Below are 26828 nucleotides of genomic sequence, written 5' to 3'. Positions count from 1 at the left end.
ACCTGTTGGGATACTGCTATTGAACCCCTGAGTGTGGTCATAGGCATACCCAGTATCAGGGTTGGGCCATAGGTATACCCAGTAATGGGGTCTCTTATTCTGCTTTTGTCAGGGATGTGGCCAGGCAGGTGGTCTGTCTAAGTATCGTCCACAAAATTCTGCCAAACATGAAGCCTGAGGAAGTTCAGGAGATCCTTGGTGTGGTGACCTCCTTCATTAGCCACCCCTCTCCTGTGTGCAGGGAGCACATGTATGACATTCTCATGTGGATTCATGACAACTACAGGTAACCTTCCTTCTGCTATGGTTCTCACCGCTGATTATTTGTTATATCCCTGATATTCATTTAATTGCTATATTGATAATATTTTAATAAATTCACAATGGATAACAAGCATATATTGCTAAAATAAATTTTTGATTAAGCCTTGAATAATATTGCAGCGTTATTGAAATTAATATTATACACTAAAATGAGTTGAGAATGTATGGTTAAAATAGTTGATGACATTCAGTTCAGTTGTGTTCCGTAATGAAGTTCACCAGTAAGTAAGAATGGTATGGCTAGATTTGAGGTGCCACAGTCTAAATATTTGTTTTTTGTCTTTGTCTTTAATATCGATATATATATATATATATATGTTTCTTTAGTGACAAGGAGAGTCAGTCTGACAGTATCTCAGTGGATGTCTTCAGTAGAGCGAAGGACACTCTGCTACAGGGACTTGTGGATGAAAACCAAGGGCTTCAGTAAGTCTATCACATTAATAATGTCAATTTGTCTCTTTTCTTTCTTGCCTAAGGTGCCTACAGATCATTTGTATTACATGCCCTATGCATTACCTTTAATCTTTGTGAAAGGCAAGACTGAATCACTCTAAACATATTTTTATACAACAAAACATGATCTCCTGACTCAAGGAACGATTGAAAACCATAAGAAAGATAGAGAAAAGATAGAAAACAAAGTTGTTTTTCGAGAATATTCCCACCATTTCTAACTGGCCTATTTTAAAAAGCACATAATTTAGGATTATCAAAATTTTGCCCCTCATTGTTTATTTCAGACCATAATTAAAGTCTTTGTCTGTTTTTGCTTTTTCAGCGTGTATGGATTTGTTGTAAATGACAAAATAAAAAGATTCTAGATAGAGTCAGTGTGCAGTGTACTAGGAGGTTACTGTCGCTGTCACTAAGAACACTTTCTTGTGTTTGATATTCTGTCCATGTCACATCCCTTCCTCTCACCTGGTGTAACACATCAATTAATTTCTTTTGTGAGGGTCACACTTGATCAATAATTAGTCAGGTGATGCCACAGGGATTTTGGTAGTAATGAAAGTTGAGATCATTTTGCGGTCACCTGCCCTAGATAAAGCGGCAGTCCCTGTGTGGTGTGAAAAGCTGCTCCTTCTCCTGCAGGCTGTATGTGCACAACTTCTGGAGCCACGAGAAGCGGCTTCCCGCGAGCACGCCCGAGCGCATGTTCGCTCTGCTGCACTCGCTGTACTCCAGCGGGACCGAGGCTCGCTTCCTCAGCCTGGCCACCAACCTGCTTCTGGAGCTGACCAGCCGCAGCCCCGATTACAGCCGGCCCCTGTTTGAGTACCCGCTCTCCGACTGCAAGTTCCAGGTGCGCTGGGGATCCTGCTGTCCACAGCAAGGCCTTGTAGCTTCCCTGTGATTGAAAAAGTTAAACACATGATCACATGGAAGCTGTAAGACCTAGCTGCTAATTTGCTGTCTTATCCACAATAGATACCAGTGATAAGGTTTTTTCCCCGAAGCATTTAAAATGGCCTCTGATTCTTGGATGGTACTGTATCAAGGATGACAAAAAATCACCTTTACGCCCCATGGTGGCAGTTATTCTTATTATTCTTAAAAAGATCGCGATTTGATGTATCGTCCTAGTCACACCTAGATATGATTTCATGAAGCCATTCAGAAAATATGATTATTTTCACTTTTTTGTCAGCGATGGTAAAAATCTATTCAAATGTTACCATGACCTTAGTTTGGAAGAACTATATTAAAAGAATGAAACCATGCCCTCTTACTTCCCAACCTGTTTGCTATCTGAGAAAGGGTACAGCGTACAGCGTTACAGCATTACGCCTTTCTCTCTGGTTTTAAGGAGTATGTGATTGACTCCAACTGGCGTCACAGAAGTACAGTCCTCACGCCCATGTTTGCGGAGACCCTGGCCACTCAGGCCGCGTCTGCGTCCCCGTCCGCGTCCCCGTCCCAGGACGGCGCCACGTCTCCGAACTGGGTCCCAGGAGGCCAGCTCCGTGCCACCCAGGCAACTCTGGAGTTCACCCCAACTCAGACAGCAGGTACCGCCACTGTTTCAACTTTATAAAAACACCTGTATCAGGCATTCTTACTGTCTCCAGATGTTCAAATACACCCAGTCTGTCACACAGATAATGCACTACTTGAGAAGGGAGCTTTTTCTATGAGATGACAAATCACATATACAGTCATGTTCTCTGCTACATGTCATCTTTACAATGACAAAATTAGTCATCTGTACATTCTAAGTTGTGAGCCTGCATTCATAGGTTAGTGTATGACTTCTAATTTCCATCTTTCCTTATCTATCTTACTTAATCATAAATATGGTATAGGCAGTTTTGACTTGCTGGCTAATTCAAGTTTCCTATTCGACTGACTTAAATTGCTATTATTATTGTTAATAATAGTTAATCATTTAAATAGTTCACACCCTATATGGTGACTAAATCCTGCTTTTCTGGTGGGACCATCAAGTCGGCCATATACGATTGATTAAAAAATATATAAATAATCCTTTTCGATGGTTTGTCGAATTTTTACAAAATGTCTGGACCTTCGGGCGGACACGGTGGCACAGTGGTTAGCACTGTCGCCTCACAGCAAGAAGGTCGTGGGTTCGAATCTCGGCTTGGGGCCTTTCTGTGTGGAGTTCGCATGTTCTCCCCGTGTTCACGTGGGTTTACTCCGGGTACTCCGGTTTCCTCCCACACTCAAAGACATGCATGTTAGCTGCACTCCTGCAGTTGCCCTTGACCAAGGCACTGGCCTCAGAACTGGAGTTGGTCCCCGGGCGCTGCCCTGTGGCTGCCAACTGCTCCTAAGTAACTAGGATGGGTCAAAATGCAGAGGTCAAATTACCCCACGGGGTTCAATAAAGTATATCTTTAAAATTCCAGTCTGAAATACGGCTGCCATTGGTCGATTAACATGCAGTAGGTGATTCAGATGAAAATTCTTTGAAATCCCAAATGGTTTTGGGTAATTCCCATAACTTTATCTTCTCATTGAAGGCTTTAGCAGAACTGCAGCCACGGAGCATTGGTCCTGTACAAATACATGACATGCTGTGTGACTATGTTCAGCAAGGTTAAAGTATTAATCAAAAATCTGAAACTAGACATATTTCAGCAAGAATCTGGCATGATTATAAATATCTATAGGCAAAATGCAAAACATGCAATATTGTTCTAACTATAGCTCTCCAAAGTTGACATCCAGTAGACTTTGGGGATGATCTGCCACACTGGCTTATTGAGGCTGTCTATTTCATCATGAGTGCTTGAAATTCAGGGTTGGTAAAGTTTTGTCCGTAAAGGTTTTTTTCCTGATCTCTTGTGTTGCAGGCAGGCGTAAGGCCTTCAACTGGCTCACTGGCAGCAGTGTGGACACAGTGACAGAGTACACCCCACAGTCCTCTGGGTCCTTAATGGTTTTCGGGAAGACGGACCGACCGCAAGTCTCCAGGAAGGCCTTGGGGGCCAATTTTGGCTTAAAGCAGCTCAGCACCCCTACGGACACTGTGGACAGTATGACAGATGGTATGCCCAATGTGGGGATTTGAGTACTGGGGTCACTGGGAGCCAGGTTAAGGATTTTCTCTATTTCAAGTGTCATTGCTATGGGGATGAGGTTTATTTCAGAGCTAAAAATGGGAAATGGTATCTTTATGAAGTTGTTTGATAAACACAACCCATTAATTTCTGAAAATGATTAGTAAAACCTCAGCAAGTATATATTTATGTAATAAAAAATGCAGTAGAGAAATTGTGTGCCCCTGAATCCCCGGGCGTTGAATGTAAGTTTGTTTTCACAGCCGCGATGGAGAAGCGGGCTCACATCCTGAGGCTGAAAAGAAAGTTCCTGAAGGACGCTGAGAAAACCAGCTTGAACTTTGCAAAGAAGGAGATCATCAAACAGAAGCATGAGAAGGTAATTCTGAAAGGCAGGGCACGTGAAAGGCACCGAAGCCCTTTTCTCTCGGTGCTCTTGGCCAGTGGGTCTCCCTGCCCTCATTACCGCTGACATGGGCAGAATTTGATTATTTGCATTTGTGTGACATATCATTGCATTGAGAACCACTGCTTTAGATTTAGGAAAGCTCAAAACATTATACATTTTGTGGACATTTTTGCTATGGTATGAAATTTTATCAAAATGGACTGCTGGAGATTCATCCTGTGAAGGCACTCTTCCAGTGTATGGATGGGCCCCATGGTCTGGTGTCTGTTAGACACTGTTCCAGTGTGTGGATGGGCCCCATGGTCTGGTATCTAATAAGGTACTCTTCCAGAGTGTGGATGGGCCCTACGGACTGGTATCTGTTAAGGCACTGTTTCAGTGAATGGATGGGCTCTATGGCTCCTAAATATATGTATGAAAATAGTGTTGAGTTTCTAAGAATTTGAACTGGGTTGCTGTTTATACATGTATTACCAAACCTCTTTCTGTGTATGAATGGTCAGTGACATCACGCAATTTGTCCTGCAGGAGAAGGCAGCAGATCAGAAAGTTCGGCGAGATGCCCAAGTGACCCTGTACCGCCGATACAGACTGGGAGAGCTGCCCGATATCCAGATTCAGCACAGCAGCCTTATCGCCCCCTTACAGGCTCTGGCACAGGTCTCTCCTTCCGGCTCTAAATCACTAAGCTAGGGCTGGGTGATTAACCATATTGGCTCTTATCAAATGTTTTGTTAGCGTATTAACAAGCATCTCTGCCATGCGCCGTATTTGCTTTCATGTGGCCTTGCGGCTTCCATGTTATTGGCAGAAACACACCACATGATCGCATGGCAGCTACAGTATAAGCCAATCAACAGCAAAGTTGTGCAATGACCCAATAGATATAAATAGTGATGTTTTTTCCCGGAAGCATTTCACATGGTATTTACTCCTGCTTCAGGTATGATCATCAAAATAAAAGTGAAAGAAAGCAGAAATACTGCATGGCGGCGATGATTGTTACTACGATCGACGCCTGTGATTTTCTGCAGTTGACAAGCAAAATCAAATTGAACTGTGCAGAAAAGTGCATGTGCTTGTGAGCAAAGTCCTCATTATCTTTACTGTCCATTTCATGAGTTTGCTTTTTTTTTGTAGAGGGACCCTACTCTTGCGAAGCAGTTGTTCAGCTCTCTGTTTGCTGGGATCCTGTTAGAAATGGGAGGAGAAAGGAGAAGAGTCACAGAACAGCTTCTGGAGGACATCAACAACTTCCTGAACAAAAGCACCATATATTTCCCTCCCTTTGTCTCCTGTATTCAGGTTTGAGAGGCTCTGTACAGGTTATCAGCTGGAGATGATTTAGACTTTCATGAAATTGCTTAGTTTGTCGATCAGTCTGTGATAAATATATTCATTTTCCAGTGCGGAGCATATTGTACCAAATCTTAAATAATCAAATATGAATGCTACCTTCAGCTATTACACTGGTTCACTCACTCAATGGACTTTAACATCTCCCAGATCACCTCAGAACCTTGTTTTTTATAGTAATTGTATAGTGATATTGAATAGAGTGACATTGAATAACTCCCTTCACACTGGTATTCTAAAGTGTATTGCATGTCTGCTTGCAGGAAATGTGCTACCAGCACAAGGAGCTGCTGAAGGTGCAGCCTGGAGGTGTGAGCTCCAGCTGCCTGTCCAGCCTGCAGCAGCCCATGGGCGTCCTGCTGCTGGAGGAGGCCCTGGGGCAGGACTGGAGCTCCGAGCAGCCCGCGGCTAAGCGCCCGCGCACCCAAAAAAGCATGTCTCCCGACACAGAGCGCTGGATCCACTTGGCCAAGTACGCCCACATTCACCTGCTTGTCCTGCCACATGCTTTTACTGTTGATGATGCATTTAATGATTGTAAAAATCATGTTTTCCACTTGTGCAGACTGTACAGGTCTTTGGGAGACTACGATGTTGTGCGGGGGATCTTCAGTGGCAAGATTGGGACCAAAGCCATCACTAGCAAAGCCCTGAAGGCAGAAGCAAAGAGTGACTATGCCGAAGCAGTTAAACTCTATAATGAGGTAGAGTACTGCAGATAACAGCCACACAAAGGGCTGTGTTAGATTTCAGGGGGTCCTCTGCTCCTCAGCGACAGTCCAAGGATTTCAGCCCTCCAGAGCTGATATTCTGGGGCTGCGGGCCATTAGTTCAGAGAGGTACTGATCGCTGGTATACTGGGGTACAGACCATGGGTACAGTGAGAGCAATCACACTGCAGAAAGACCTTGCAGAAGTGCTGTTATTTTGAATGTGTTATCCCAGGCTTTGAACACTGACGAGTGGCCGGACGGGGAACCCACTGTCACAGAGAAGGACTTCTGGGATATCGCTGCCCTAGAGGCCTACTCTCATCTGACTGAGTGGAAGGCTGTTCAATACTGCTGCACCGTCAACTTCGATGACAGCACACCCGTCGGTCTGCAGAAGATATGGACCGATCCCTTTTACCAGGTATCACGGGTGCAAAACCATCACAAGTGCTATGGTTTTCAGTGTGATCGGCGAAGAGTGACGCGGCGTTTCTGTGCTTCAGGAAGCGTATCTGCCCTACCTGATGCGCAGCATGGTGAAGCAGCTGCAGCTGGGGCAGCAAGACCAGGCTCTGCTCACCTTTGTGGACAGCGCCATGAAGGTGGAGGAGAGGAAGAGCATCATGGAGACCTACTACAGTCATGAGCTCAGCCTTCTGTACATCCTGCAGGAAGACTACCACCGGGCCCAGTACTATGCCAATAACAGCATTCAGGTCTTCATGCAGGTCAGAACTAAAGAGGAACCAGCCTCAAAGGTGCATTTTTTTTCTGGCCATAATGAAGTGCCTCATATAATTAACCGCTGATTTGTTTTTTGTGTAGAACTACGCCAACATTGATTCGCTCCTGAATGAAAGCCGCATGACCAAACTGCAGTCAGTGCAGGCTCTGACAGAGACACAGGAGTTCCTGAACTTCATCACAAGAGATGGTAACAGCCCTGGCAGCCCTCTGTTGTTTACTTATATACTTATTTGTTGAAGATGGTGGATTATTCTAACTGAAATTATAATGTTTTGCATTTCTCAGTAACACCAAACTCTGTCAAGAAACTGATAACACTTTGGACAGATCGGTATCCCGATGCAAAAATGGATCCAATGAACGTGTGGGATGATATCATCACGTCGCGGTAAGATGCTCGTTTGTCATTTCACATAGGAGCCTATGTGGCATGCACTGTACTAACTTCTACATGCGAAAAGTGATGTACATCAGTGCTTTGAGAGAGTCTTCACTGTGCATTCTGAATTGGTAAAGCATGTGGAGGACGCCAGCAAACTTGTAGTAGTGCATGTGTGCAGTGGTCCTTGAAAACATTAATGACAGAGGTCTGCAAGGTAGAGGCGTTTTATTTCTAATGAAGTCTACTGTCAGTATGTTATTCAAAATTTGCCAGTATATATCGATAATTACCAGGACATTTTCCCAATTATTGATGCAATGCATCAATGCCAAAACTAGAAGTTCATGTTTGTTTGCAACCTTTTAGGACATTTGCATCTCTGTTTCAGGTGCTTCTTCCTGGACAGGATTGCTGAGAAACTCACCACCTCAGCCTCCGGTGACAATATGGAGGTTGATGGTGATGGAGCCAGTGCATCGAATGTACCACCGGATCACCCCGAGCATCTCACTATGATGATAAAGGACTGCAAGTTCAGTATGAAACTTAAAATGGCCGACAGTGCATGGATGCAGGTAAACGCAAAGCCCTGTCTTCAGTGCTTATTCATTAATAGAGTGGAACTCCCTTCTAAGCATGTTGGATATAGAAATAACCGGGGGCTAGGCGGGGTTTCACACAGAAACCTGGGTTATTTTTATTTTCTTCCTTATCTTGTCCTTAATCTTTTTTTATTCATCTTTAAAGGTTTTCTGCCTACAGTCCCATTATTATGAATTCTCCCCATTGTTCAGTATCGAGTGGAGACATAATAAAATTATTGGTATCAAAATAATACCATTGTACTCCTAAACTTCTTTTTTGTCAAGTAATTGGAGTGATGTTTTCTTGCTTTTGTAGTAATACTGAGTTGTCGTCATTTCAGAATAATTTTTCAGTGGCGACCAAGTTGCTGAAAGAACTCCACAGGGAGGCGAAATTGCAGAGCAGCTGGCTGTTGACGTGGGTCCACAGCTTCACTCGCTACAGTCACAGACGCTGCCAGAGCCAAGGCAACGCAGAACAAATCCTGAGTGTGCTCAAGACCGTCCCACTGCTTGGTATGTCAGTCTGTGTCTGTTTATACAGACTGTACACTGCTTGGTATCTCACTCTGTGTCTGCTTATGCAGACTGTCCCACTGTACGGTATGCCACTTTGTGTCTGTTTCACGTTAGGTGTGAAAACGTTGAAAAAGAAAAGAATGCTTCTGAAAAGGCAACATCCTTTTGACTACCTGTATTGTGCATGTAAGTCTTGTGCAAAAGCTAAGAAACCAAGTGAATGTTTTCCCCCAACTTGAATTCTGCAGATGAAACCCAGATGACGTACACAGATGCGACAGCAAAGTTCTTCCAGGACCATCATATCTTACTGGGAACTACTTACTCCATCTTGGCGTCCACTCTGAGTAAGGACTCAACTCTTCTGCAGACTGTCGGGAATGAGAAGGCAGAGAGATTGCTGCAGCTGTCTGGAACGTCTTCACCTTCCGACCCTCAGCAGGTGGAATATTCTTCCTTATTTAAAAAAAAAGTTTTCTCTCTGATCTAAAATGGATCACCTTTGCTGGCTGAGTTACCTCCATGCGCCCCCCGCAGGTGAAGCACACACCCTGCCCAAAGCACTAGCACACTGGTTTACGTATCGTATTTCCTTAGCCTGCTTTTTCATTGGATATACTTAATTGTAATTAATTGTGTGGAGAAAGAGTAAACATATTGATCCCAAAGCAAAGCAATATGGCTCAAAATCACAATTTACAGCCATTTTTATCTGCAAACACCTAACATACTAAGAACAAAGCCCAGTGCTTTAGTGGACTCACAGCAACTACAGGTCTACATATAAATCACATACTGCGTTAGTGTTTTCTTGTGGTGACAACCCGGCACGACTAGTGACTGCTGATGCCAACCAAGAATGAAGACATTTGTGTGTAGTTACTCAGATTTGCTGGTTGGATCAAGATTGATTGACAGACAGTGAACATCAGGAAAAGCAGTATGTGGTTCATTTTAATGCCTTTAAGTATATAAAGTAAACTGAGTGCAGTAATTTATTTTTAATAAAGTGATTCCTTGGGCTTGGTCACCGGTGTGTTGGCACTGAAGAGTCCCCCTCTTGCAGGTGGTGGTGGGGCTGCAGCGGCGAGCTCTAGAGCTTCTGCACAGTGCGGTGAAGACGGCTGAGGGGAAACCGCAGGCCTGCGCGGGGGGGCTCATCGACACCCACAGCACCGTCGAGGCCTACTTGGCCCTGGCCAATTTCTGTGACAAAAAACTGCGAGAAGAGGAGCAGAACATTCATGGTATGTATGGGGGCTTCCGAAATTCAAAAATAAGAAAGATTGTATTCGCTTCAGTTGTATATCGCAGTGCTCTATTGTTTGCACCAGGTTTGAAAAGCATCTTAAGATACTGCTCCAATGTGTGATTGGCACTCAGTTTAAACAGTAGAACCATACTATTTGTAATAAGTGGTAGCAGTTTGCACCAGGTTTAAATTAATTTCCTGTGTGGATGACTCGATTTTGACTTTTCTAAAAATAAATAAATTATATATATATATATATATATATATATATATATATATATATATATATATAGAAAATATATGTCCTGCTTGGCATTTTAGTTATATTGAATATAGTTATATTCTCTGTAGCTAATCCTTGGCTGTAAATAATTAGCCTAATACATTTTTAAAAATAAATTCTAAAAGCAACTGAAAGAAATGCAAAGAAGCAAGGACTGGTGTAATGTGGTTGTCCTTCATTAAAAGCCTTGCTGCTGAATTTTGTACCGGTTGCTGTTGTGTGAGGGCGTTACCGTTTAGATGGACATAGAGAAAATACAGTAGTTATGCTGGGAAGAAATGAAAGCGTGACCTTAAATATATGACTAAAGCATGCATGCATCATTCCATCATAATTTTCAATGATTTTACAGAGGATGTGTGTGTGTGTATATAGGAAGTGCAGAAGGTTACATGTGTTAGCTGTGAATAATAGCTGAATGCATGTTACTTTAATACTGAATACTGTGGCTTTGTAAAGTTGCCTCTGCTGCTTGTTTAAAGCACGTTTGTAGTTGCAAGTTAGCCTGCCTTTTATAAAAGGTGTGTGACAAAGAAAGTACAGACATGTATCCTCTGACAATAGGAAAAGTAATGTTCCTGTTTTCAGTTTCAGAATTCCCTGAGGTGAACACATTCCCTGTCATTTTGGTGGAGATGCTGTTGAAAGGCCTGAAGATGAACTCAGAAGGGGCTCGACTAAAATTCCCACGACTCCTACAGATAATTGAGCTGTATCCTGGAGATGCCCTGAATCTCATGGCCAAAGAGGTCTGCCTAACTTACAGTCTCTCTTCTCTTGTTTATTATAAGATTAATTTTAAGCATGTACGATACTCTACATTTAAAATCTATGGTGTTTCTCTGCCAGTTCATATTCACTCTTGACCAGGGCAGTTTCTGTGCTTTTTTAGGTGTTGTCTGTGCCTTGCTGGATGCTGATTGGTTGGATCAATCAGATGATGGCACTGCTGGACAAACAGGAGGCGATTGCAGTGCAGCAGATTATCCAGGAGATTGCGGAGTTCTATCCACAGGCACTCATCTACCCCTACATGATCAGCAGTGAGACTTATGAGTTTCAAGACTCGGCCACTGGGCATGCAAACAAGGAGTTTGTCACCAGGTAGTCTAAGCCTGCTAATTTCTCTCAAGACTCCACAATCTCTATTTTTTTTCTCCTGGCTTGACAGTTCTGTCCATTAGTCTCAACGTATTAGATCATAGTAGCGCCTTTTTCCTGTTTGATTGATATCACTATCATTCATTCTTTTGCGATAATGAACTGAATGCCCTATCACAATGTAGATTGCAGCAATGGTTGAAATTTTTTTTAAACAGGCTTTCGAACATTTTAATTAACATTTTAATTAGTTATAATTATAAGCATGAAGGCTTGAGAGAATCACACCAATGTGTTTTGTCTTGGTCCTTCTGTATTTCTAACATGTTTAGCAGTGTCCTGTTGGAGTGTTTAAACGGGTTTCCCTTAGGGAGCACAACAAGCGTGTGCTGCTTTTTAAAGAATGTAAGGTCAGCATTGTAGTTTACAAGTCGCACTCTCACAGACACGAGTCAGCGGAAAACCCTTCACATGCAGCTGGACATTAGCCTTGCAGGCACTCGAAAGTGGGCTTGTTCAGTTGCAGAGAGAAGTTGGTGGTAATGCTAGGTAATCAGATGAGTGTTCCAATCGTGGTAAGCCTAATGGAAACATATTTAGGCTCTCAGGAGGAATGCTGGCCTTACCAGGGAATAGCAGAACTAATTCAGTCCAATAGGATTCAACCTTAACCTCTGCACCAGTTGTTCTAGAGCATAGTTCGTCAAGTGTTCAGAAATATGCCACCGAGATTAAACTCCTGGACAGTATCTGGGGAAATGTATGATTAAAATAAAAACATTTGATAGATTGGTAGCTTTCGTAGCTCTTTGCTCAACGGTTTTTTCCAAATCTGGCTGAAGTATTTGGGTTTTTCTCCTTGTTTACCAGGCTCAAATATCAGCTGGATAAAGGGGGGGTTCATAAAGACTTCATTGATGCTTTACAGCAACTCACCAACCCGGAAATGCTTTTCAAGGTAACAAACATGCTACACAGCTTTTTAATGCCAAGGAAATAATCATTTAAGCTGAAAATACCACCTCGCCAGAAAAATGGAATGTTTGATAATAACTAAAATGACTCAGAATGGTCATTCCATATGATTCATATTATTTTAAATTCAGCAAATATTGGAACTGTATTTATTAAAACATTCTTCATAGGACTGGTGGGACACTATGAAGAATGAGTTGGAGAAACCAAACACTGACAAGAAGATGATAAGGAACATGTATGAGGAAATGCACTCCATTCTGGGAGATCAAAAAGGAGAAGGTTTTGGGTCTTTCCGCAAGAGATTCATACAGGTAGCCTTTTTTAATTTCATTTTTAGAATGTTACAGATTTATTTGAATGTCTTTTGCTTTGATGTTTCTTTCAGACCATTGTGATGGAAGACGATATGCAGTTGGTACATTGAACATGAGAATACAAATTGATGTGAACAGGCTATTCAGTCCACCTTGAATATAAGAACACTTAATGCGGAGAGCAGGTCATTCAGCCCACTAGAACTTCGGAATAAGTAATGAGAAGAACTGGCCATTCAGTCCTTCAAGATCATAAGATCATAAGGATAACAGGTCATAAGAATCATAAAGATAACAGGTCAATGCGACATTTGAGTTACAAGCCCAGTTCCCTAACCATTACAGTGCATGGGTGTATTCACAGCAATTTGCGGAAAAATATTAGAAGAATATCCAAATCAAATTTGATAGGTAAACAACTGGTGAGGAAAACCATACATGGGGGACAAAGCAAGGAACCTCAAGGTTTGAAAGTTCTAATTGTTTATAAATGAACGTAATAATGTTTTCCTCCTGTGATGCCATGTTTTTTTTCTTTTTCCCCACTCAAAACAGAAATTTGGCAAAGACATAGAGAAATTGTTGGGACCAGGTGGCTCAAAGCTGTTTGAGAAGAGGAAGGACAAGGCCTTTCTGAAGTCAGTGGAAGCTCTCGAAATGTCTATGCGCAGATTCCAGAAGGAGCCAGGGAACCTGAAAGAGTATTCCCCCTGGATGAGCAGTTTCAGAGCTGATATTCTGAAGAATGAGCTGGAGATCCCAGGTATCTTTTATTTATTTGAGAATAGTGGAAAATTGGTCTCCCATAGCTTCCTGTTTCACTGGGGTGTAAAAATTAGTTCTGTCTGCCTCATTAAAAAAGGTTTTTATGCTTTATTACTCTAGGACAATATGATGGTAGATCCAAACCTTTGCCAGAGTATCATGCAAAGATTGTTGGATTTGACGAGAGGGTACGTACATCATGAAACTGAAAAGGCAGTGTATTCTGAGTTTTAAGAAAGTGCTAAGGCTGGAAATGCCCTACTTCAGGTGAAGGTTATGACCTCCATCCGGAAGCCCAAGAGACTGATCATTCGGGGCGATGATGAGCAGGAACACCCCTTTCTGGTGAAGGGTGGAGAAGACCTGCGGCAGGACCAGCGCATTGAGCAGCTCTTCAGCATCATGAACACAGTCCTGTCCCAGGATTCCAGCTGCTCTCAAAGGAACATGCATCTCCACACTTATCAGGTGGTTCCCATGACATCCAGGTAAATGCCTCCAGTCAGGTGGTTCCCATGACATCCAAGTAAATGCCTACAGTAAGGTGGTTCCCATGACATCCTGGTAAATACCTCCAGTAAGGAGGTCATTATGACTTACAGGTATTATTTTTCCAATAGTGGGTATTACATGGATTAATTACACTGTGTGACATGCAAACACTTAAAGGTGCCTCCTGCCCAATGTAGGTGGTGCGGAATTGTGGTTGTTGTTAAAGATTTTTTTATGGATATTTCTGGCTGCGCTTTTTGTGGTTATCATATATTGTATGTATGTTTTAATAATGAATGTAGCCTTCCCTAGAGGGATCTGTAGCTAACTGACCTGGGGGGGTCTCAGCCCTTTAGGGTTGAATATGTGTACTTTGATGAATAACTTAAATGGTTTTAAGAGGATGTGGTGTGTTAATGATGCAGTATGTAGAGTGAATAAGGATGGCCAATTATGCCGAATAGGGGCTTATGGGAGGGAGGGGGTGTAATGGACCTGCAGTGTCTCACCCCTACATGACCAATATCTTTCAATTTCATGTTGATTTGTTTTTTATGCATATTCATTCTGTTTTCTGCAGGATTGGCCTGATTGAGTGGATAGGAAACACCTGCACACTGAAGGAATTCCTGTGCAGCAGCATGACTGAGGAGGAGAAGAAAAACATTTTAAGGTGAGCATCCTGAAAGACTGTGACTGCTCAACAAGCAACATGTCAGTCTCAGCTCCTTTTCCATTTTCCCCCAAAGACCGAGGATACTTCTGCAGCTGTGAAGTGTGTTCAGCTGTGCAATTATTCATCTGTAGTAGAATTACACCACACGTCTGCCTCCTGTGTTTCTGCGTATTACTGTATTTCAGACCGAATGAAGCCTATGACACTTGGCTCAGCAGAAAAGCAGGGAAGGCTGAGGGAATCGCTCGATACGCTGAAGCATACAAGTGGGTTGTGTGTGAATGTGTGGGTGATTGTGATAGCACGTTTCTTTTTGTGTGAAAAGTCTGTTATTCTCACTGGAGTCTGAACCTCACTGCTGCCCCTTAGCATCCGTCACTCAGGGTTAACTTGTTTTAAAAATCCTGAGTGACTCCGCCCCTAATGCAAAGTTATGCAAGTTAAAAAAATACTGAGCCTTTTCCTCGTTTCACGTTAAAATACAAAACATCTTCACATCCGTTAGCACTGTAGCTACCTACATGTGGCTGCTCTTTAGCAATACAGAATAGAAAAGAAAAAAGTCTGCTATGCTCTCAAAAGATCTGACAATTTCTGTCTTTATTTGTAGAACTTTAGGGGAGCATATAGAAAGCAGCCAACAGCATTTAACCTAGACATACAATAAAATAAATAAGGAGAGGTTCAGAAAAATGTTAAATGCTTTGTCTTGTTCTGTACTGCTTGTGCAATATTTCTATCAGTTCTTGAAGTCATTTCTGTTACATATACCTTTTTCTTTACATATGTTGAGTTTTTATAATTTCATAATTATCTTCATACCTTTAATATGGTCATGATGCACAGTGATTGGTCTTATGTGTTACAGGAAAGTAAATCGCAATGACATGGTCACCAATTTTAGGAACATTGAGCGCCTTGTCCCAGAGGATCTTCTGAGGTATATATTCGTTATTAGCTTGAAGCAAATGTATGGTAAGATTTGAAATCTGTCAGAAAGTATATTATTCTGCATGTGGAACATTGTGGGCATGTGACTGTGGATATTTATAAAAGTCTTTGTATTTCTTAAATAGACATGTAAGACAAACTACATGCATCAAACTAGCTGCCTACATGCAACAAACTCAACAGTTATAGTTGTTTTTGTTAAGGGTACTTGGAAGATTAGAATAAAATGTGACGTACAAAGACCCAGAGATGTGATGTGTATATACCCTGCTGAAAAAATAGTACCCATTAAAGGCCATAATAAATATGGAAAATTTATGGGCAGCTGTTGATATTAAGTGTCTTAACTTTTGATGTCATACAAGTCCCTTGGATAATAAAAACATGTTGAAAAAAATATAACTTGTTATTGTTATTGAATGTCCCTTGTAAAGGTTTCAGCACAGTAGAATATTTGGCTCTGGAGATTAAGACCAGAGACTCATGTCCCCTACAGGGTCATTCACAAAAAATGGATTGCAGGAGGATATGATTAGCTCTGTTTTTGTCACTGATGTGTAATGGAGCCTTTCCACTTTCCAGGAGAGCATTCCTGAAAATGAGCAGGACGCCAGAGGCCTTCCTCTTCCTGCGGTCCCACTTCTCCAGCTCCCACGCCCTCATATGCATCAGCCAGTGGGTCCTGGGCATTGGGGACCGCCACCTCAACAATTTCATGGTCAACATGGAGACAGGAGGTGCAGTTGGCATTGACTTCGGCCACGCCTTCGGCTCTGCCACACAGGTAGGTTCTTGTGACTTCTCGTGGAACCAGAATCATTTAATCAGTCATTATATAAAAAATGGAGGCGTACAGCAACAGTGTTGGTGCATGTCCCCCCCCCCCCCAAGCCAGCGTATTCCCTCTTCCCCTCTTCTCATGAGTTGTACAAGCAGTTAATTTACTGTAGATTAAGAAAAAAAGACTGACAAACAGAAAAATACAGCTGCAAGAAACAATTTAGAGGGCCAATTAAGAGCACTGCCACAACAGATCCAGTCATTCTACAGTGGCATAATAGTCTGTACACCATTGTCTTGATGTTGGACACACTTTCTTGCAGCATTAGAGAGTTTTTATAAAACAGAACATTATTGTATTTTGATAATGTTTGGGCATTAAGGGCATTATGGATAGAGTGTTCATTAGCTATGTATCTTATGTATACATCTTGTTTACCCCCTCAGTTTCTTCCTGTTCCTGAGTTGATGCCCTTCCGCCTGACGCGGCAGTTCCTCAACCTCATGCAGCCCATGAGAGAGTCTGGTCTGATACAGAGCGTCATGGTACATTCACTGAGGGCCTTCAGAGCTGATCCAGACCTGCTCCTCAACACAATGGACATCTTCGTCAAGGAGCCCTCTTTGGACTGGAAGGTACATGTTACCACTTGAGTATTGATCAAGTTACTGTGACCACAATGACCGGAAAATATTTATTAAAAATATAATTATTTTTCAGAACTTTGAGCTGAAGCAGCTAAAGAAGGGAGGAACGTGGGTGGAGACCGTGAACACCAAAGAAATCAACTGGTACCCAGTTCAGAAGGTCAACTTTGCCCGAAGAAAACTGGAAGGAGCTAATCCAGCTGTTATCACCAGGTATTAAGTCAGTGGAAATGCTGGTGTGTTACTCTTTGGATAGACCATTAGGTGGAATCAGATACAAAAGAGAAAGTATTAGATAAGTTTTCTAAAGTATTCCTTCCTGATCATTCGGACCAAACAGATGTGTGCCCAGTGATTCTGTAGTTGCAGAATGTGTCAGGTTATTATTTATATGGCATTCACATATTTCCATTATTTACTTTTTATAATTTACCTTTTTCATAACAATTTATTTGCACATGTAACCTTACGCCAGACCTCCTCTGTTGAGACAGCATGGATTGCTAGCATTTCTTCGACTATATAGACAACGTGACTGTGTATGGCCATAATAGCCCATTTGACTGTATGTGTGGTTATAGAAGCCCATATGACTGTGTGTATAATAACGAAGTCAGCAGTGGAGAGACCAGTTTGATTCTACATTGTAGGAAGCATCATTGCAGTTTTAACTGGATGCATAACTGAGAAACCAGATTTTGTTTTTGGATATTCGGACATTCTATAGCAGGGACATGCTGTAAAAATATCTTCGGAAATATACATCATGACAGATGCTGAATGATGAAGATTCCCCCTAACGTCAGAAAGAGTAGAGATCAGCTTGCTTGGCGTTTCTGGTCTGAGTGTTGATTTATCTGCCCACGCGCTTTCACAGCGAGGAGCTGAAGCTGGGCTTTGAGAAGGAGGCAGCTTTTGGATACATGCAGGCCGTGGTGCTGGGGCACGAGGAGCACAACGTGCGCGCCCGGGAGAATGCAGACGGGCTGTCTGTGGAAGCCCAGGTGGACTGCCTGCTGGACCAGGCCACGGACCCCAACGTCCTGGGACGAGTGTGGACCGGCTGGGAGCCCTGGATGTGAACAGCACCGCTTCCAACACACAAATGCTCTTTTTCCTGTAATTTCACACTGTCCCTTGCTGTTAAACCATGACACTTATCAAAGTCATTGAGAGTCTTATTGGATAGAGAAGGTAATGACAATAGAGTTTTAGCATGTTGTTTATATGTATTGCAGGGTAAACACACATTTAACAGGGTTCCTGAAAAGATGTAGCTGTTCTCAAAATAGATGAAGAATCCAAATAAATGTTCTTTCCAAAGATAAAGGCTTATCTTTTTTTTATTTAAATGCATTTTGCTCTCATTTTCTCCCCAATTTAGAGTGCCCAATTGTACACAGCTGTGCTCGTGCTGCAATGTCCTCTGCCGTTGCAATTGAAAACAAGCACATGCTCTCCTCCCAAGTATGTCATATCCCCAGCTCCTTTTCTTTCCCCACACCACCACACACACGAGTCTGAGGAAGACACTCCAGGTGCAGCTTTAGCAAGCAGAACACCAGGCCTGCCCATCCACACACTGGAACAGAGCCTGAGCAGATGCTGGACTGTGGGGCCCATCCACACACTAGAACAGTGCCTGAAGTTGTCTATTTTATTTTAGTGTTTTTCTAATGAAAAGCGTTTTTCCATCAGTAATGTCTTCAAAAACATTTTCATTCGCTTATTTCACCATGATTTTTTGAATAAACATGATTTCCCATCCATCTCAATGGAAAAATTAGATATTAGAATTTTAGATATTAGAATTGTGTTTGTTTTTTTTTTTCAATGGAAATAGATTTTTCATCGTAAATGCCTTCAAACTAATTTTCATTGATTGCCAACTGTTGGAAAAACATGATTTCCCATCAATCATAATGGAAACATTTTCTTTTTCAGTTTTTCATTTTTTTAGATAAAAAGGCTTTTTTGGACAAAGTCTTATGTATTTTGTTGTTTTTCCACTGAAACAGATTTTTCGTGAATGTGAATGAATATATAATCCCATATGGGATGGGCCGCAATGGGTGACATGACAATATTCATTATATTCTGATTACCCATAGTGCATTTCACGTTGTACAACCATGAATGTGCTTGTATGGTATTTAATATATATATATTTATATATATTAACAAGTAAAATTCAATTGTATAGCTGGTTGGTTCCTTTAAAGGAAACACCAGCCTTAAATGTTGAATTGAAAGGCTCATTTTTAGGGGACTGTTTAAAAAATATTCTTGGTTGTGTTTATTTAAACCAAGAGATATATTACAATACGTATTTTATATTTTAAAAGAGTGCTGGGGAAATAAAGCAAAACAGTGAAGTTTTTATTTTATCCTTTAAAAATAAGGATATGTACTATTTTACTTTTGTATTTAAATAAACTTAAAAGATACCTATATTTGAATGTTTTTTATTATTATTTTGGTTTAAATAAGCAAAACAGGACATACCTTATTTCTTTAAAAAAATAATAAATCAAAAATATGCCTATCTACTTTTGATTCAACATTGAATTTTGGTTTCTCCTTTAAAAAAACCAACCAGGAATACTACTAAATTTGACTTGCTAGCATGTACATAAAAGACAACACATTCACGGTTGTGTGAAAATATGTGAAGTGCATTGTGGGTAATCAGAATAAACTAATCAGAATGCATATGCTTATTAGTTAACCATAATGCATTGCATATATTATCACAGAACCGCGAATGTAATTATATGGTATTTTATGTATGAACCAAGAAGTCAAATTCAACAGTAAACCTGTTTGGTTCCTTTTAAAGGGACACCAGCATTCTCTGTTTCATTAAAAGTAGATAGGCATATTTTTTGGGAATTCTTTATTTTAAATAAATCAGGATATTCCCTATTTTGTTTATTTAAAGTTATTTATTCCAATATAGTCCTTTTGTTTTAAAAAGAGGACTATTTCAGAGGAAAATAATGCAATCAGAACAGCTCTTTATCCTATAAAAACAAGTTTATTTATTATTTTGCTAATTTAAACTTGAAATATGCCTGTATTGAAATTTCAATTTTGGTTGAAATGAGTAAGCAAACCAGCAAATGTCCTTATTTCTTGAAATAAAGAACATGCCTATTTACTTCTAATTCAACATTAAACTCTGGTTTCTCCTTCAAAGGAACCAACCATGAATACTACTGAATTGCACTTGCTTGGATAAAAGCACACACAAAATACCACACAATCACATTCACGGTAGTGTGATAATTAGAATAATGCATTGTGGGTAATCCGAATGAATGCATACAAATGCATATTAGTTAAACATAATACATAGTGCGTATTGTAACAGAGCCGCAAATGTGAAATATCTTGATGGCACAGTTGTGTGATAACACAGTGAATTATGTATACTGTACATCTGTTCTGATTAATTCATCCCCACCATGGCAGTTTCTTAGCTGTTCTGTTTTTTAATCCTTTATCCTATCTGCTCTGTACCTGTCTGAATAAAGCAAAAAAAAAGGAGGGCAAACTATACTTTAAAAACATGAAGATGGTGTTTGAAATTATTTTTCAGCTGAAAAAAGTCTTACCTTTTATCTTAAAGGGATACATGCTCGCACTAACATCCCAAGCTTTGACTTGCAAGTGGAATAATGGCTAGTGGAAAATTTTATTCACAGAATCATTACATTTTCATCAGCAATCAGAATCTGCTTTTTGAACGTTGTGCACATTTTCTAATGTAGCAAACAAGAACAAAAACACAAAAACTTGAACAAGTGGGAAAGTTTTGATTCAGTTTCCTGTGTTTCACCCGACAAACCATGGTGCCTCGCCTCCCCTACAATTCTAGACTACGTCATTTGATCAGCGTTTCTGTTGTGTATTTTCAAGGTCACCACCCCCCTTCACAAAGTCCGAGTTACTGCTGCACATACAATGATTGACAGCACATTTTTCCACAATGTTATGTGCTGCTTTCAGTGTGCTGAACCACAGACGTGCGGCACACTTTTACAATGCTGAGCAGTAACTTCTTTTTTTTCCCTAAGCAGTGGGAAGCAGACAAAAATGTAATTATATTACAAGCACAGAAAAATGTTAGACAAATTATAACTGGAGTAGTTTTCAGTGGTGTAGGCTAATAAATAATGAAATTCTCAGAGTAACTCAAATGTCATTCTTTGGCATTGCTAAGTGTAAACTTGTCCATAGGAAGAGAAGCATTGTTCTGGAGGGACAATCACTGGAGGGAATTGACAGTAATTGACATTTGTGACAATCCAATGCCTACAGAGACCCCACAAGGATTTAGATGGTACTGTAATGCAAGTTGAAATCATTTTGGGTCACGTACCCTAGATAAACTGGTCTCCCTATTATGGATAAAACTATACTCAATAAATTCCAACTTAATTTTATTGAAATCACATTACAACCAGAACATTTTTTTGAAAACATTCTTTGCCATGTTATTAAACCATGCCCATCTGGAATCGAAACAGTCACAAAAGGCTATACGATTAATGGATTTTCAAATTGGAAAAATGAACACTAAACTTTGTATCTGGGGCTTTTTTTTTTTTTTTTTTGCATCGCCTGGAGTGGAAATTAAAGGGGAAGGACTCATCTCATAGCATGGCATAAATAGTGTAATAATCAAGATCATATGCCAGGACTCCAAATATAGTTTTGATTCAGCCTCTGTTTAGAAATGGTAAACTGTCTGTTCAGACCACCCAAACTCATCCAGACACGTTCGCGGTCAGCGTCTGTTCCTAGTTCGGCAGCGAGGCGCTTCCCAGCTTTGCCAAACTGAAACGAAGCGGAGGATCTCGGAGCAAGGGGCGGGATCCGGAGGAGGGAGCCAATAGGAGCGCGTTACGGGCGGGCTCTCTACTCCCACCAGGTGTCCAGCCTCCGCACGCGCACCTTCTGCTTGTAGTGGTACTCCTTGAGGTGCTCCTTGAGGGCGTTGGGGATGGGCAGCTGGTCGATGCCGTCGTAGGTGGTGCGGCTGCTGATGACGGCTCGGCAGACGTGCTGCAGGCTGAAGGGCCGCGTGCGGTGGATGGGCCGGGACAGCAGCGGCTCGAAGAACATGCAGGAGTTGGGATCCTTGTAGTGCTCCAGCAGGCCGGTGACGGTGGGCGCGTGGAAGACGCTGGGGTCGTGCACGTCGAAGCTGAAGTTGTGGTTCCACTGCTCGATGCGCGCGTGCAGCGAGCGCCCGTAGCGCCGGAAGCTGACGGAGAAGAGGTAGTCCTCCTGCGCCGAGTCGCGCAGCAGGAAGGTGCCCTCGGGCTTGCCCTCCAGCAGGGTCTCCGCCTCGTAGCGGTCCATCACGCCCCAGTAGCACGGCAGGTTGGTGATCTGCAGCAGGTCCGGCACCAGGCAGTGGATGTAGTCGATCTGCGTGTGCACGCGGTAGCCATCCTGGGGCTTGGGGCACTCGGGGAGGGGGGCGGCGGCGGCGGCGGCAGCCATGGCCAGGGGTCAGACGGGCCCAGCCACACCCACGTCTGGCTCAGGAACCGAGGAAGAGGAGGAGGAGGGGGCGGAGCCTGGGAAGAGGCCACCACCTCGTCCAGGGTGTCGAGACAGCTCTGCAGGAGGAGCTGGTGCTGCTGCTGCTGCTGCAGGAGGGTGGCCCGGTCGTCGCCCGCCAGCTCGTTCATGCCGTGCGCCAGCTTGGGCCCCAGCTTGTACAGCGGGTTGATCTGCGCCGTCACCTCGAACGTGTGGATCTGGGCGTTCGGCGGCGGCTCCACGCCCTGCTCAATGCTGATTCGCCGACGCTCGCGCAGCCGGTCGTCCTCGTCCTCCACCAGGGCGGTCAGCGGGGAGCCGAGGGCGGGGGCGGGCGGCGCCCCGCCCAGCGTGTCCAACAGGGCCGGCTGCGAGATGGGCACCGTGTGCTGCTTGATGAGGTACCACTTCTGCGCCAGCTCCGAGCCCGCTGGAAAGGGGCAGTCCTCCAGCATGAGCTCGCTAAGGTGGATCTTTCGGCGGGAGGCAGAGCTGGAGAGGGCCTGCACCTGAGGAGCGCTGTGGGTCTTGATGGGGAAGCACTGCCCCACCGCGTCCTGGATCTTCTGCCGCAGCGAGCGACTACTGCCCGCCGCCTTGCCCCCCGCTCCCGCCTCCGCCTCGCCCCCCTGGGCCCCCGCAGCCAGCCTGCCGGGCCCCGGCTCCAGGGAGCCAAACGCGGCTGAGCACTGCCGCCTCGTCGGTTCCCCCAGCGCCGAGCAGGACCCCCGGTTCCGGGACTCACGGCCGCTCAGCAGCTCCCCGTACTCGAACCCGTCGCTCACCGGCCGCTCCAGCACGTGATCGTTGGACACCCGCCCTTTCTTCTTCCCCCTGCCGCCCTTGCGCCCTCCACCCGCTTCCCTCCTCTCCTCGGAGCGGCTCTGCCGAACCTTGGGACGGGCGCCCCGCTCCCTGTCCTTGCCCCTATCCCCTCCCCCCTGGGCCTGAGACATGGCTCTGTGGGAGTCAGCCGGGGAAAGGAGCACTGGAGGATCTGTCAGTGCCAAACTGTGCTGTAAAACTGTGTCTCTGTGTGGAGTGCAGTGTCAGCGGCAGGGCTCCAATCAAGAAGCCGCTCATACGTCGTCAGCTGTTGGCCAAATGGGCTCCCATCACTGCTGTGTTCAAAAAAGAAGGTGCCAACAAAGTACAAACATTACGTTTAACATGCATCAACAATCCAAAGGCATCCCATGCCAGCAATCAATTAGGTCTTGTCATTAATGTTAGTCTACATTAAAACCTAAACATAAGCCTACCACATTAAGCCTGAACATATCACAATTGCATGATTGAAACAGTTTTTTATATATATTAACATGACCCACACTTTTACTTACCGTTTGATGTCGTAGTAATACTTGTCCAAAGCTTTTCTGAAGATCTGTAGACAGCCATGGGTTTGAAAAATCAAACATTGACACACAAAGCAAACATTGACACACAACAAAGCAAAGTGATTACAGTCAGATAACACCTGTGAATTTAATGTCAGTAGCACTTACTCCCCAGTAGTCCTGACAATACAACTAGTGAACTAGGAGTGTCACTTATTTACAAGTGAATAAAACACAGCCACCTTGAATACCCAACAGTACATAGCTGGAAGTGCGGTGTAATAGATATGAAGCCCTTTGGAAGATCAATGTCTGCCTTTAAGCCTCGTTTCGTCACACCAGTAGAGCAGCATCACAAATAAGAATCATCTCATTTACAAGGAGGTTAATCACACTGTTACTTAGTTAGCTGAAGCAACTTAGTTCACGCTACTTTTACTCCACAGGAAAGCAACCGAAATGCCCGGCTAGCTGACTCCTTGTGGACTAGCTAGCCGGAACTAGCTACAGTTCAACCCATTGTTCAATTTAGCTAACGCAAGCTGGCTAGCAACGAACGAACCGCCATGTCACTTAAAAGAGACACAATAGCAGTTAATATTAATCTGTAAGATCGTTTTAATATTTTAAACCTGGTTTATTAGAAAAAACTTATTTTAATATACCATTGATAACGACAAATACTGTTGTATCGATTAAGCTAGCCACCGCAATCAGCTAGCTATCTATATACAAAAATGTCAGCCCCAGAACAGTCATTTTAAACAAGCACTTCAGTTCAGTTGAAGCAGATAATCACACAGGATATTCTGCCTTTAGCCAAACCTCTTGTATGATGTTGCGAAATCTTACCAAGACAAAAGTTTCATTACAGTACAAAACGAACATGTAGATTAGCCACTGCAGCCTTGCTATCCTTTGTGTTGAACAACAGATAATACCTGTACTGCACTTTATGACAACAGAGAAGCGATATTCTTTTAAAGGGAAAAAACACGGGCGCATTGACTTCTAGTAAAACGTACATCGCCCTCTGCTGTTTGGGAGACCAAAGAACAATAACGTCAATCAAAAGTTAAACTTGTTTTTTTATTAGATTAAACACGCGAAACTCCCGTGTATTGAATCAAACGTCTTAATTTATGTATGTTAATTTAATTTTAATTTTTGCGCGGAGTACAGCTAAATAGTGGTCCTTTATTTATGAACACTCATATCTAGGCCTATAGTTTGAACATAATTTTTACCTTCCTTCTTCTGTAGTGTTCCAGTGAGGGTATTTCACTTTAAAGACCCTGCGAATCTTTTCAAAAACAAATCGTTGAATTAAGTAGACACATTTTATTTATTTACTTTAATAAGCCAGGAACATATAGCCTGCTTACCTTTTCCAAAGTGTTGGTATGGTATGTTGATATCTGGCAATTCAGTGCCAGTGTGTCATCAAAACTTTTATAACATTTCCAATGTCAAAAGCCAAGTTAGATAGCTTACAAGGTTAATTTTATTTTCTCCTAGTATCTATATAGCAGCTCAGGAGGCAGAGTGGTTGTCCCGCAATCAGAGCAATGTAATGTAATGTAATGGAGCATTGTGGTTATGATTCCGGGCCCTAAGGGCAAAAAGTGCTGAAGCTTACTTAAGACACCAAAACCCTAATTGTTTCTGCTGGTCAACACCTTGCATGGCTGCCTTCTTTGTGTGCGAGTGTGCATGAATGAAAGGGATTAACTGTAAAGTGCTTTGTGTAGCTGTAGTTTCTGGAAAAATTCTATTTAAGTGAAGTGCATTGACAATCTTCTGGCAATCAGTGGAAATTAACATACTACAAATGCTTGGACAATACATGCTCAGTACTCAGCTGTCAAAGCTAACATTTCACCCTCAAAGAGTTAAAGTCCTGCTGACCCAAGTTTCCAACTATAAATCTAGATATGGGTATTTTATATATTTTCAAAATGTGCCAATCAGCAGGACAGGTACAGACAGCTTATATAGATTTTTCCCTCCCACTTTGAAATAATACAACAAATTTAATAATACAATAGTTTCCCTTCTTTAAGGCTCACAAAATTTTAGTTTGTAGAGAGTATTAAGCAGCACCTGTCAGGACATTACATTTTATGTATTTGCATATAATATGTACATTAGTTAATGTTTCTGTTAGAACAATTGGTGTTGAAAATATGGACTACACAACCACAGTGAAGTTTGAATTAAAATGTGAGTACAACAATCAATTTTTGCACTATAATGTGCACTTAAATGTAAAAGTATTGGGACTGTGACAATTTTTGTTGTTTTGGCACTGTACTCCGGCACATTGACTTTGAAATGAAACAATAAATGAAGTGCAGACTCAATTAAGCGCAGACTTAATTTAAGGGTGTTTACATCTATATTGGGCGATTCATGTAGGAATTGCAGCTGTTTTTATGCAGTCTCCCATTTTAGGGAAACAAATGTAATTGGACAAATAAACAATCTCAACAAAGTTGTCATATTTAGTAGTTGGACACAAATGCTTTGCATTCAATGACTGCTTGCAGCCATCCCATAGACCCATAGATGCTGTATATCTTCCCTGGTGATGCTCTGCCAGGCCTGTACTGCAGCCATATTTAGTTCAGGATTCAGGATCAACTCTAGAACTTTTGTTGGCCTTCTTGTCACAAACTAATTATGCAAAGACACAAAGCTAGCCAAGAAAACAGTGGAAAACAACTATCAAATTGCTTTTGTTCCCCTAAAATGGGGGGGGGGGGGGGGTGTATATAAAAAAAGCTGCTATTCCTACACGGATCAACGAATATGGATGTAAATACCCTGAAATTAAACCTGACAGTCAGCACTTTAATCTCATATTAATGGTTTTATTTCAAACCAAATGTACCAGAGTACAGAGCCAAAAGAACAAAAATGTTTCACTTTTCCAACTTTGGCATTTAACTGTACATGATGTATTGTAATGTATAGAGCCAATACAATTAGATGACCACAGGGTCACAATTATCACTAACAGTTTTTAATTGAGAGGAACTTCTCAGGTAAGCAGAGGCCTAATTGTAGCCATGGTACAAAACATCAATTGTGAACTGAATCAATTGAAAACTCAAATTAATTAACAATCA

General features: G+C 42.3%; 2 protein-coding genes across 2 annotated transcripts in view; one reads left to right on the top strand and one right to left on the bottom strand.

Moving 5' to 3' along the window:
- The window catches only part of prkdc (protein kinase, DNA-activated, catalytic subunit), a 47254-nt gene extending 29124 nt beyond the window's left edge, over positions 1 to 18130 (top strand). The window contains exons 55-86 of the mRNA XM_064303452.1: positions 113 to 286; positions 652 to 750; positions 1423 to 1633; positions 2138 to 2339; positions 3645 to 3839; positions 4115 to 4230; positions 4789 to 4920; positions 5401 to 5565; positions 5880 to 6088; positions 6182 to 6320; positions 6562 to 6750; positions 6833 to 7057; positions 7155 to 7263; positions 7362 to 7464; positions 7847 to 8033; positions 8384 to 8558; positions 8810 to 9003; positions 9628 to 9808; positions 10685 to 10845; positions 10989 to 11200; positions 12068 to 12155; positions 12343 to 12486; positions 13045 to 13252; positions 13375 to 13442; positions 13522 to 13742; positions 14327 to 14419; positions 14608 to 14688; positions 15291 to 15362; positions 15956 to 16157; positions 16601 to 16789; positions 16875 to 17014; positions 17679 to 18130. Coding sequence (XP_064159522.1) covers positions 113 to 286; positions 652 to 750; positions 1423 to 1633; positions 2138 to 2339; positions 3645 to 3839; positions 4115 to 4230; positions 4789 to 4920; positions 5401 to 5565; positions 5880 to 6088; positions 6182 to 6320; positions 6562 to 6750; positions 6833 to 7057; positions 7155 to 7263; positions 7362 to 7464; positions 7847 to 8033; positions 8384 to 8558; positions 8810 to 9003; positions 9628 to 9808; positions 10685 to 10845; positions 10989 to 11200; positions 12068 to 12155; positions 12343 to 12486; positions 13045 to 13252; positions 13375 to 13442; positions 13522 to 13742; positions 14327 to 14419; positions 14608 to 14688; positions 15291 to 15362; positions 15956 to 16157; positions 16601 to 16789; positions 16875 to 17014; positions 17679 to 17883 — 5089 coding nt within the window. The 3' untranslated portion in view covers positions 17884 to 18130. The remainder of the gene's footprint in view (positions 1 to 112; positions 287 to 651; positions 751 to 1422; positions 1634 to 2137; positions 2340 to 3644; positions 3840 to 4114; positions 4231 to 4788; positions 4921 to 5400; positions 5566 to 5879; positions 6089 to 6181; positions 6321 to 6561; positions 6751 to 6832; positions 7058 to 7154; positions 7264 to 7361; positions 7465 to 7846; positions 8034 to 8383; positions 8559 to 8809; positions 9004 to 9627; positions 9809 to 10684; positions 10846 to 10988; positions 11201 to 12067; positions 12156 to 12342; positions 12487 to 13044; positions 13253 to 13374; positions 13443 to 13521; positions 13743 to 14326; positions 14420 to 14607; positions 14689 to 15290; positions 15363 to 15955; positions 16158 to 16600; positions 16790 to 16874; positions 17015 to 17678) is intronic.
- Positions 18131 to 21229: 3099 nt separating this feature from the next.
- Positions 21230 to 24688, bottom strand: socs9 (suppressor of cytokine signaling 9). Its single transcript, XM_064303453.1, is given in 4 exon segments — positions 21230 to 22393; positions 22396 to 23478; positions 23701 to 23744; positions 24550 to 24688. Coding segments are annotated over 2 exon segments (1587 nt in total). The 5' UTR covers positions 23314 to 23478; positions 23701 to 23744; positions 24550 to 24688; the 3' UTR covers positions 21230 to 21724.
- Between the last annotated feature and the right edge of the window lie 2140 nt (positions 24689 to 26828).

This window comes from Anguilla rostrata, chromosome 12 (genome assembly GCF_018555375.3).
Source record: "Anguilla rostrata isolate EN2019 chromosome 12, ASM1855537v3, whole genome shotgun sequence".
Classification (NCBI taxonomy): Eukaryota; Metazoa; Chordata; class Actinopteri; order Anguilliformes; family Anguillidae; genus Anguilla; species Anguilla rostrata.
The sequence above is the reverse complement of the archived record's forward strand: the minus strand, read 5'-3'. Positions and strand labels throughout refer to the sequence as shown.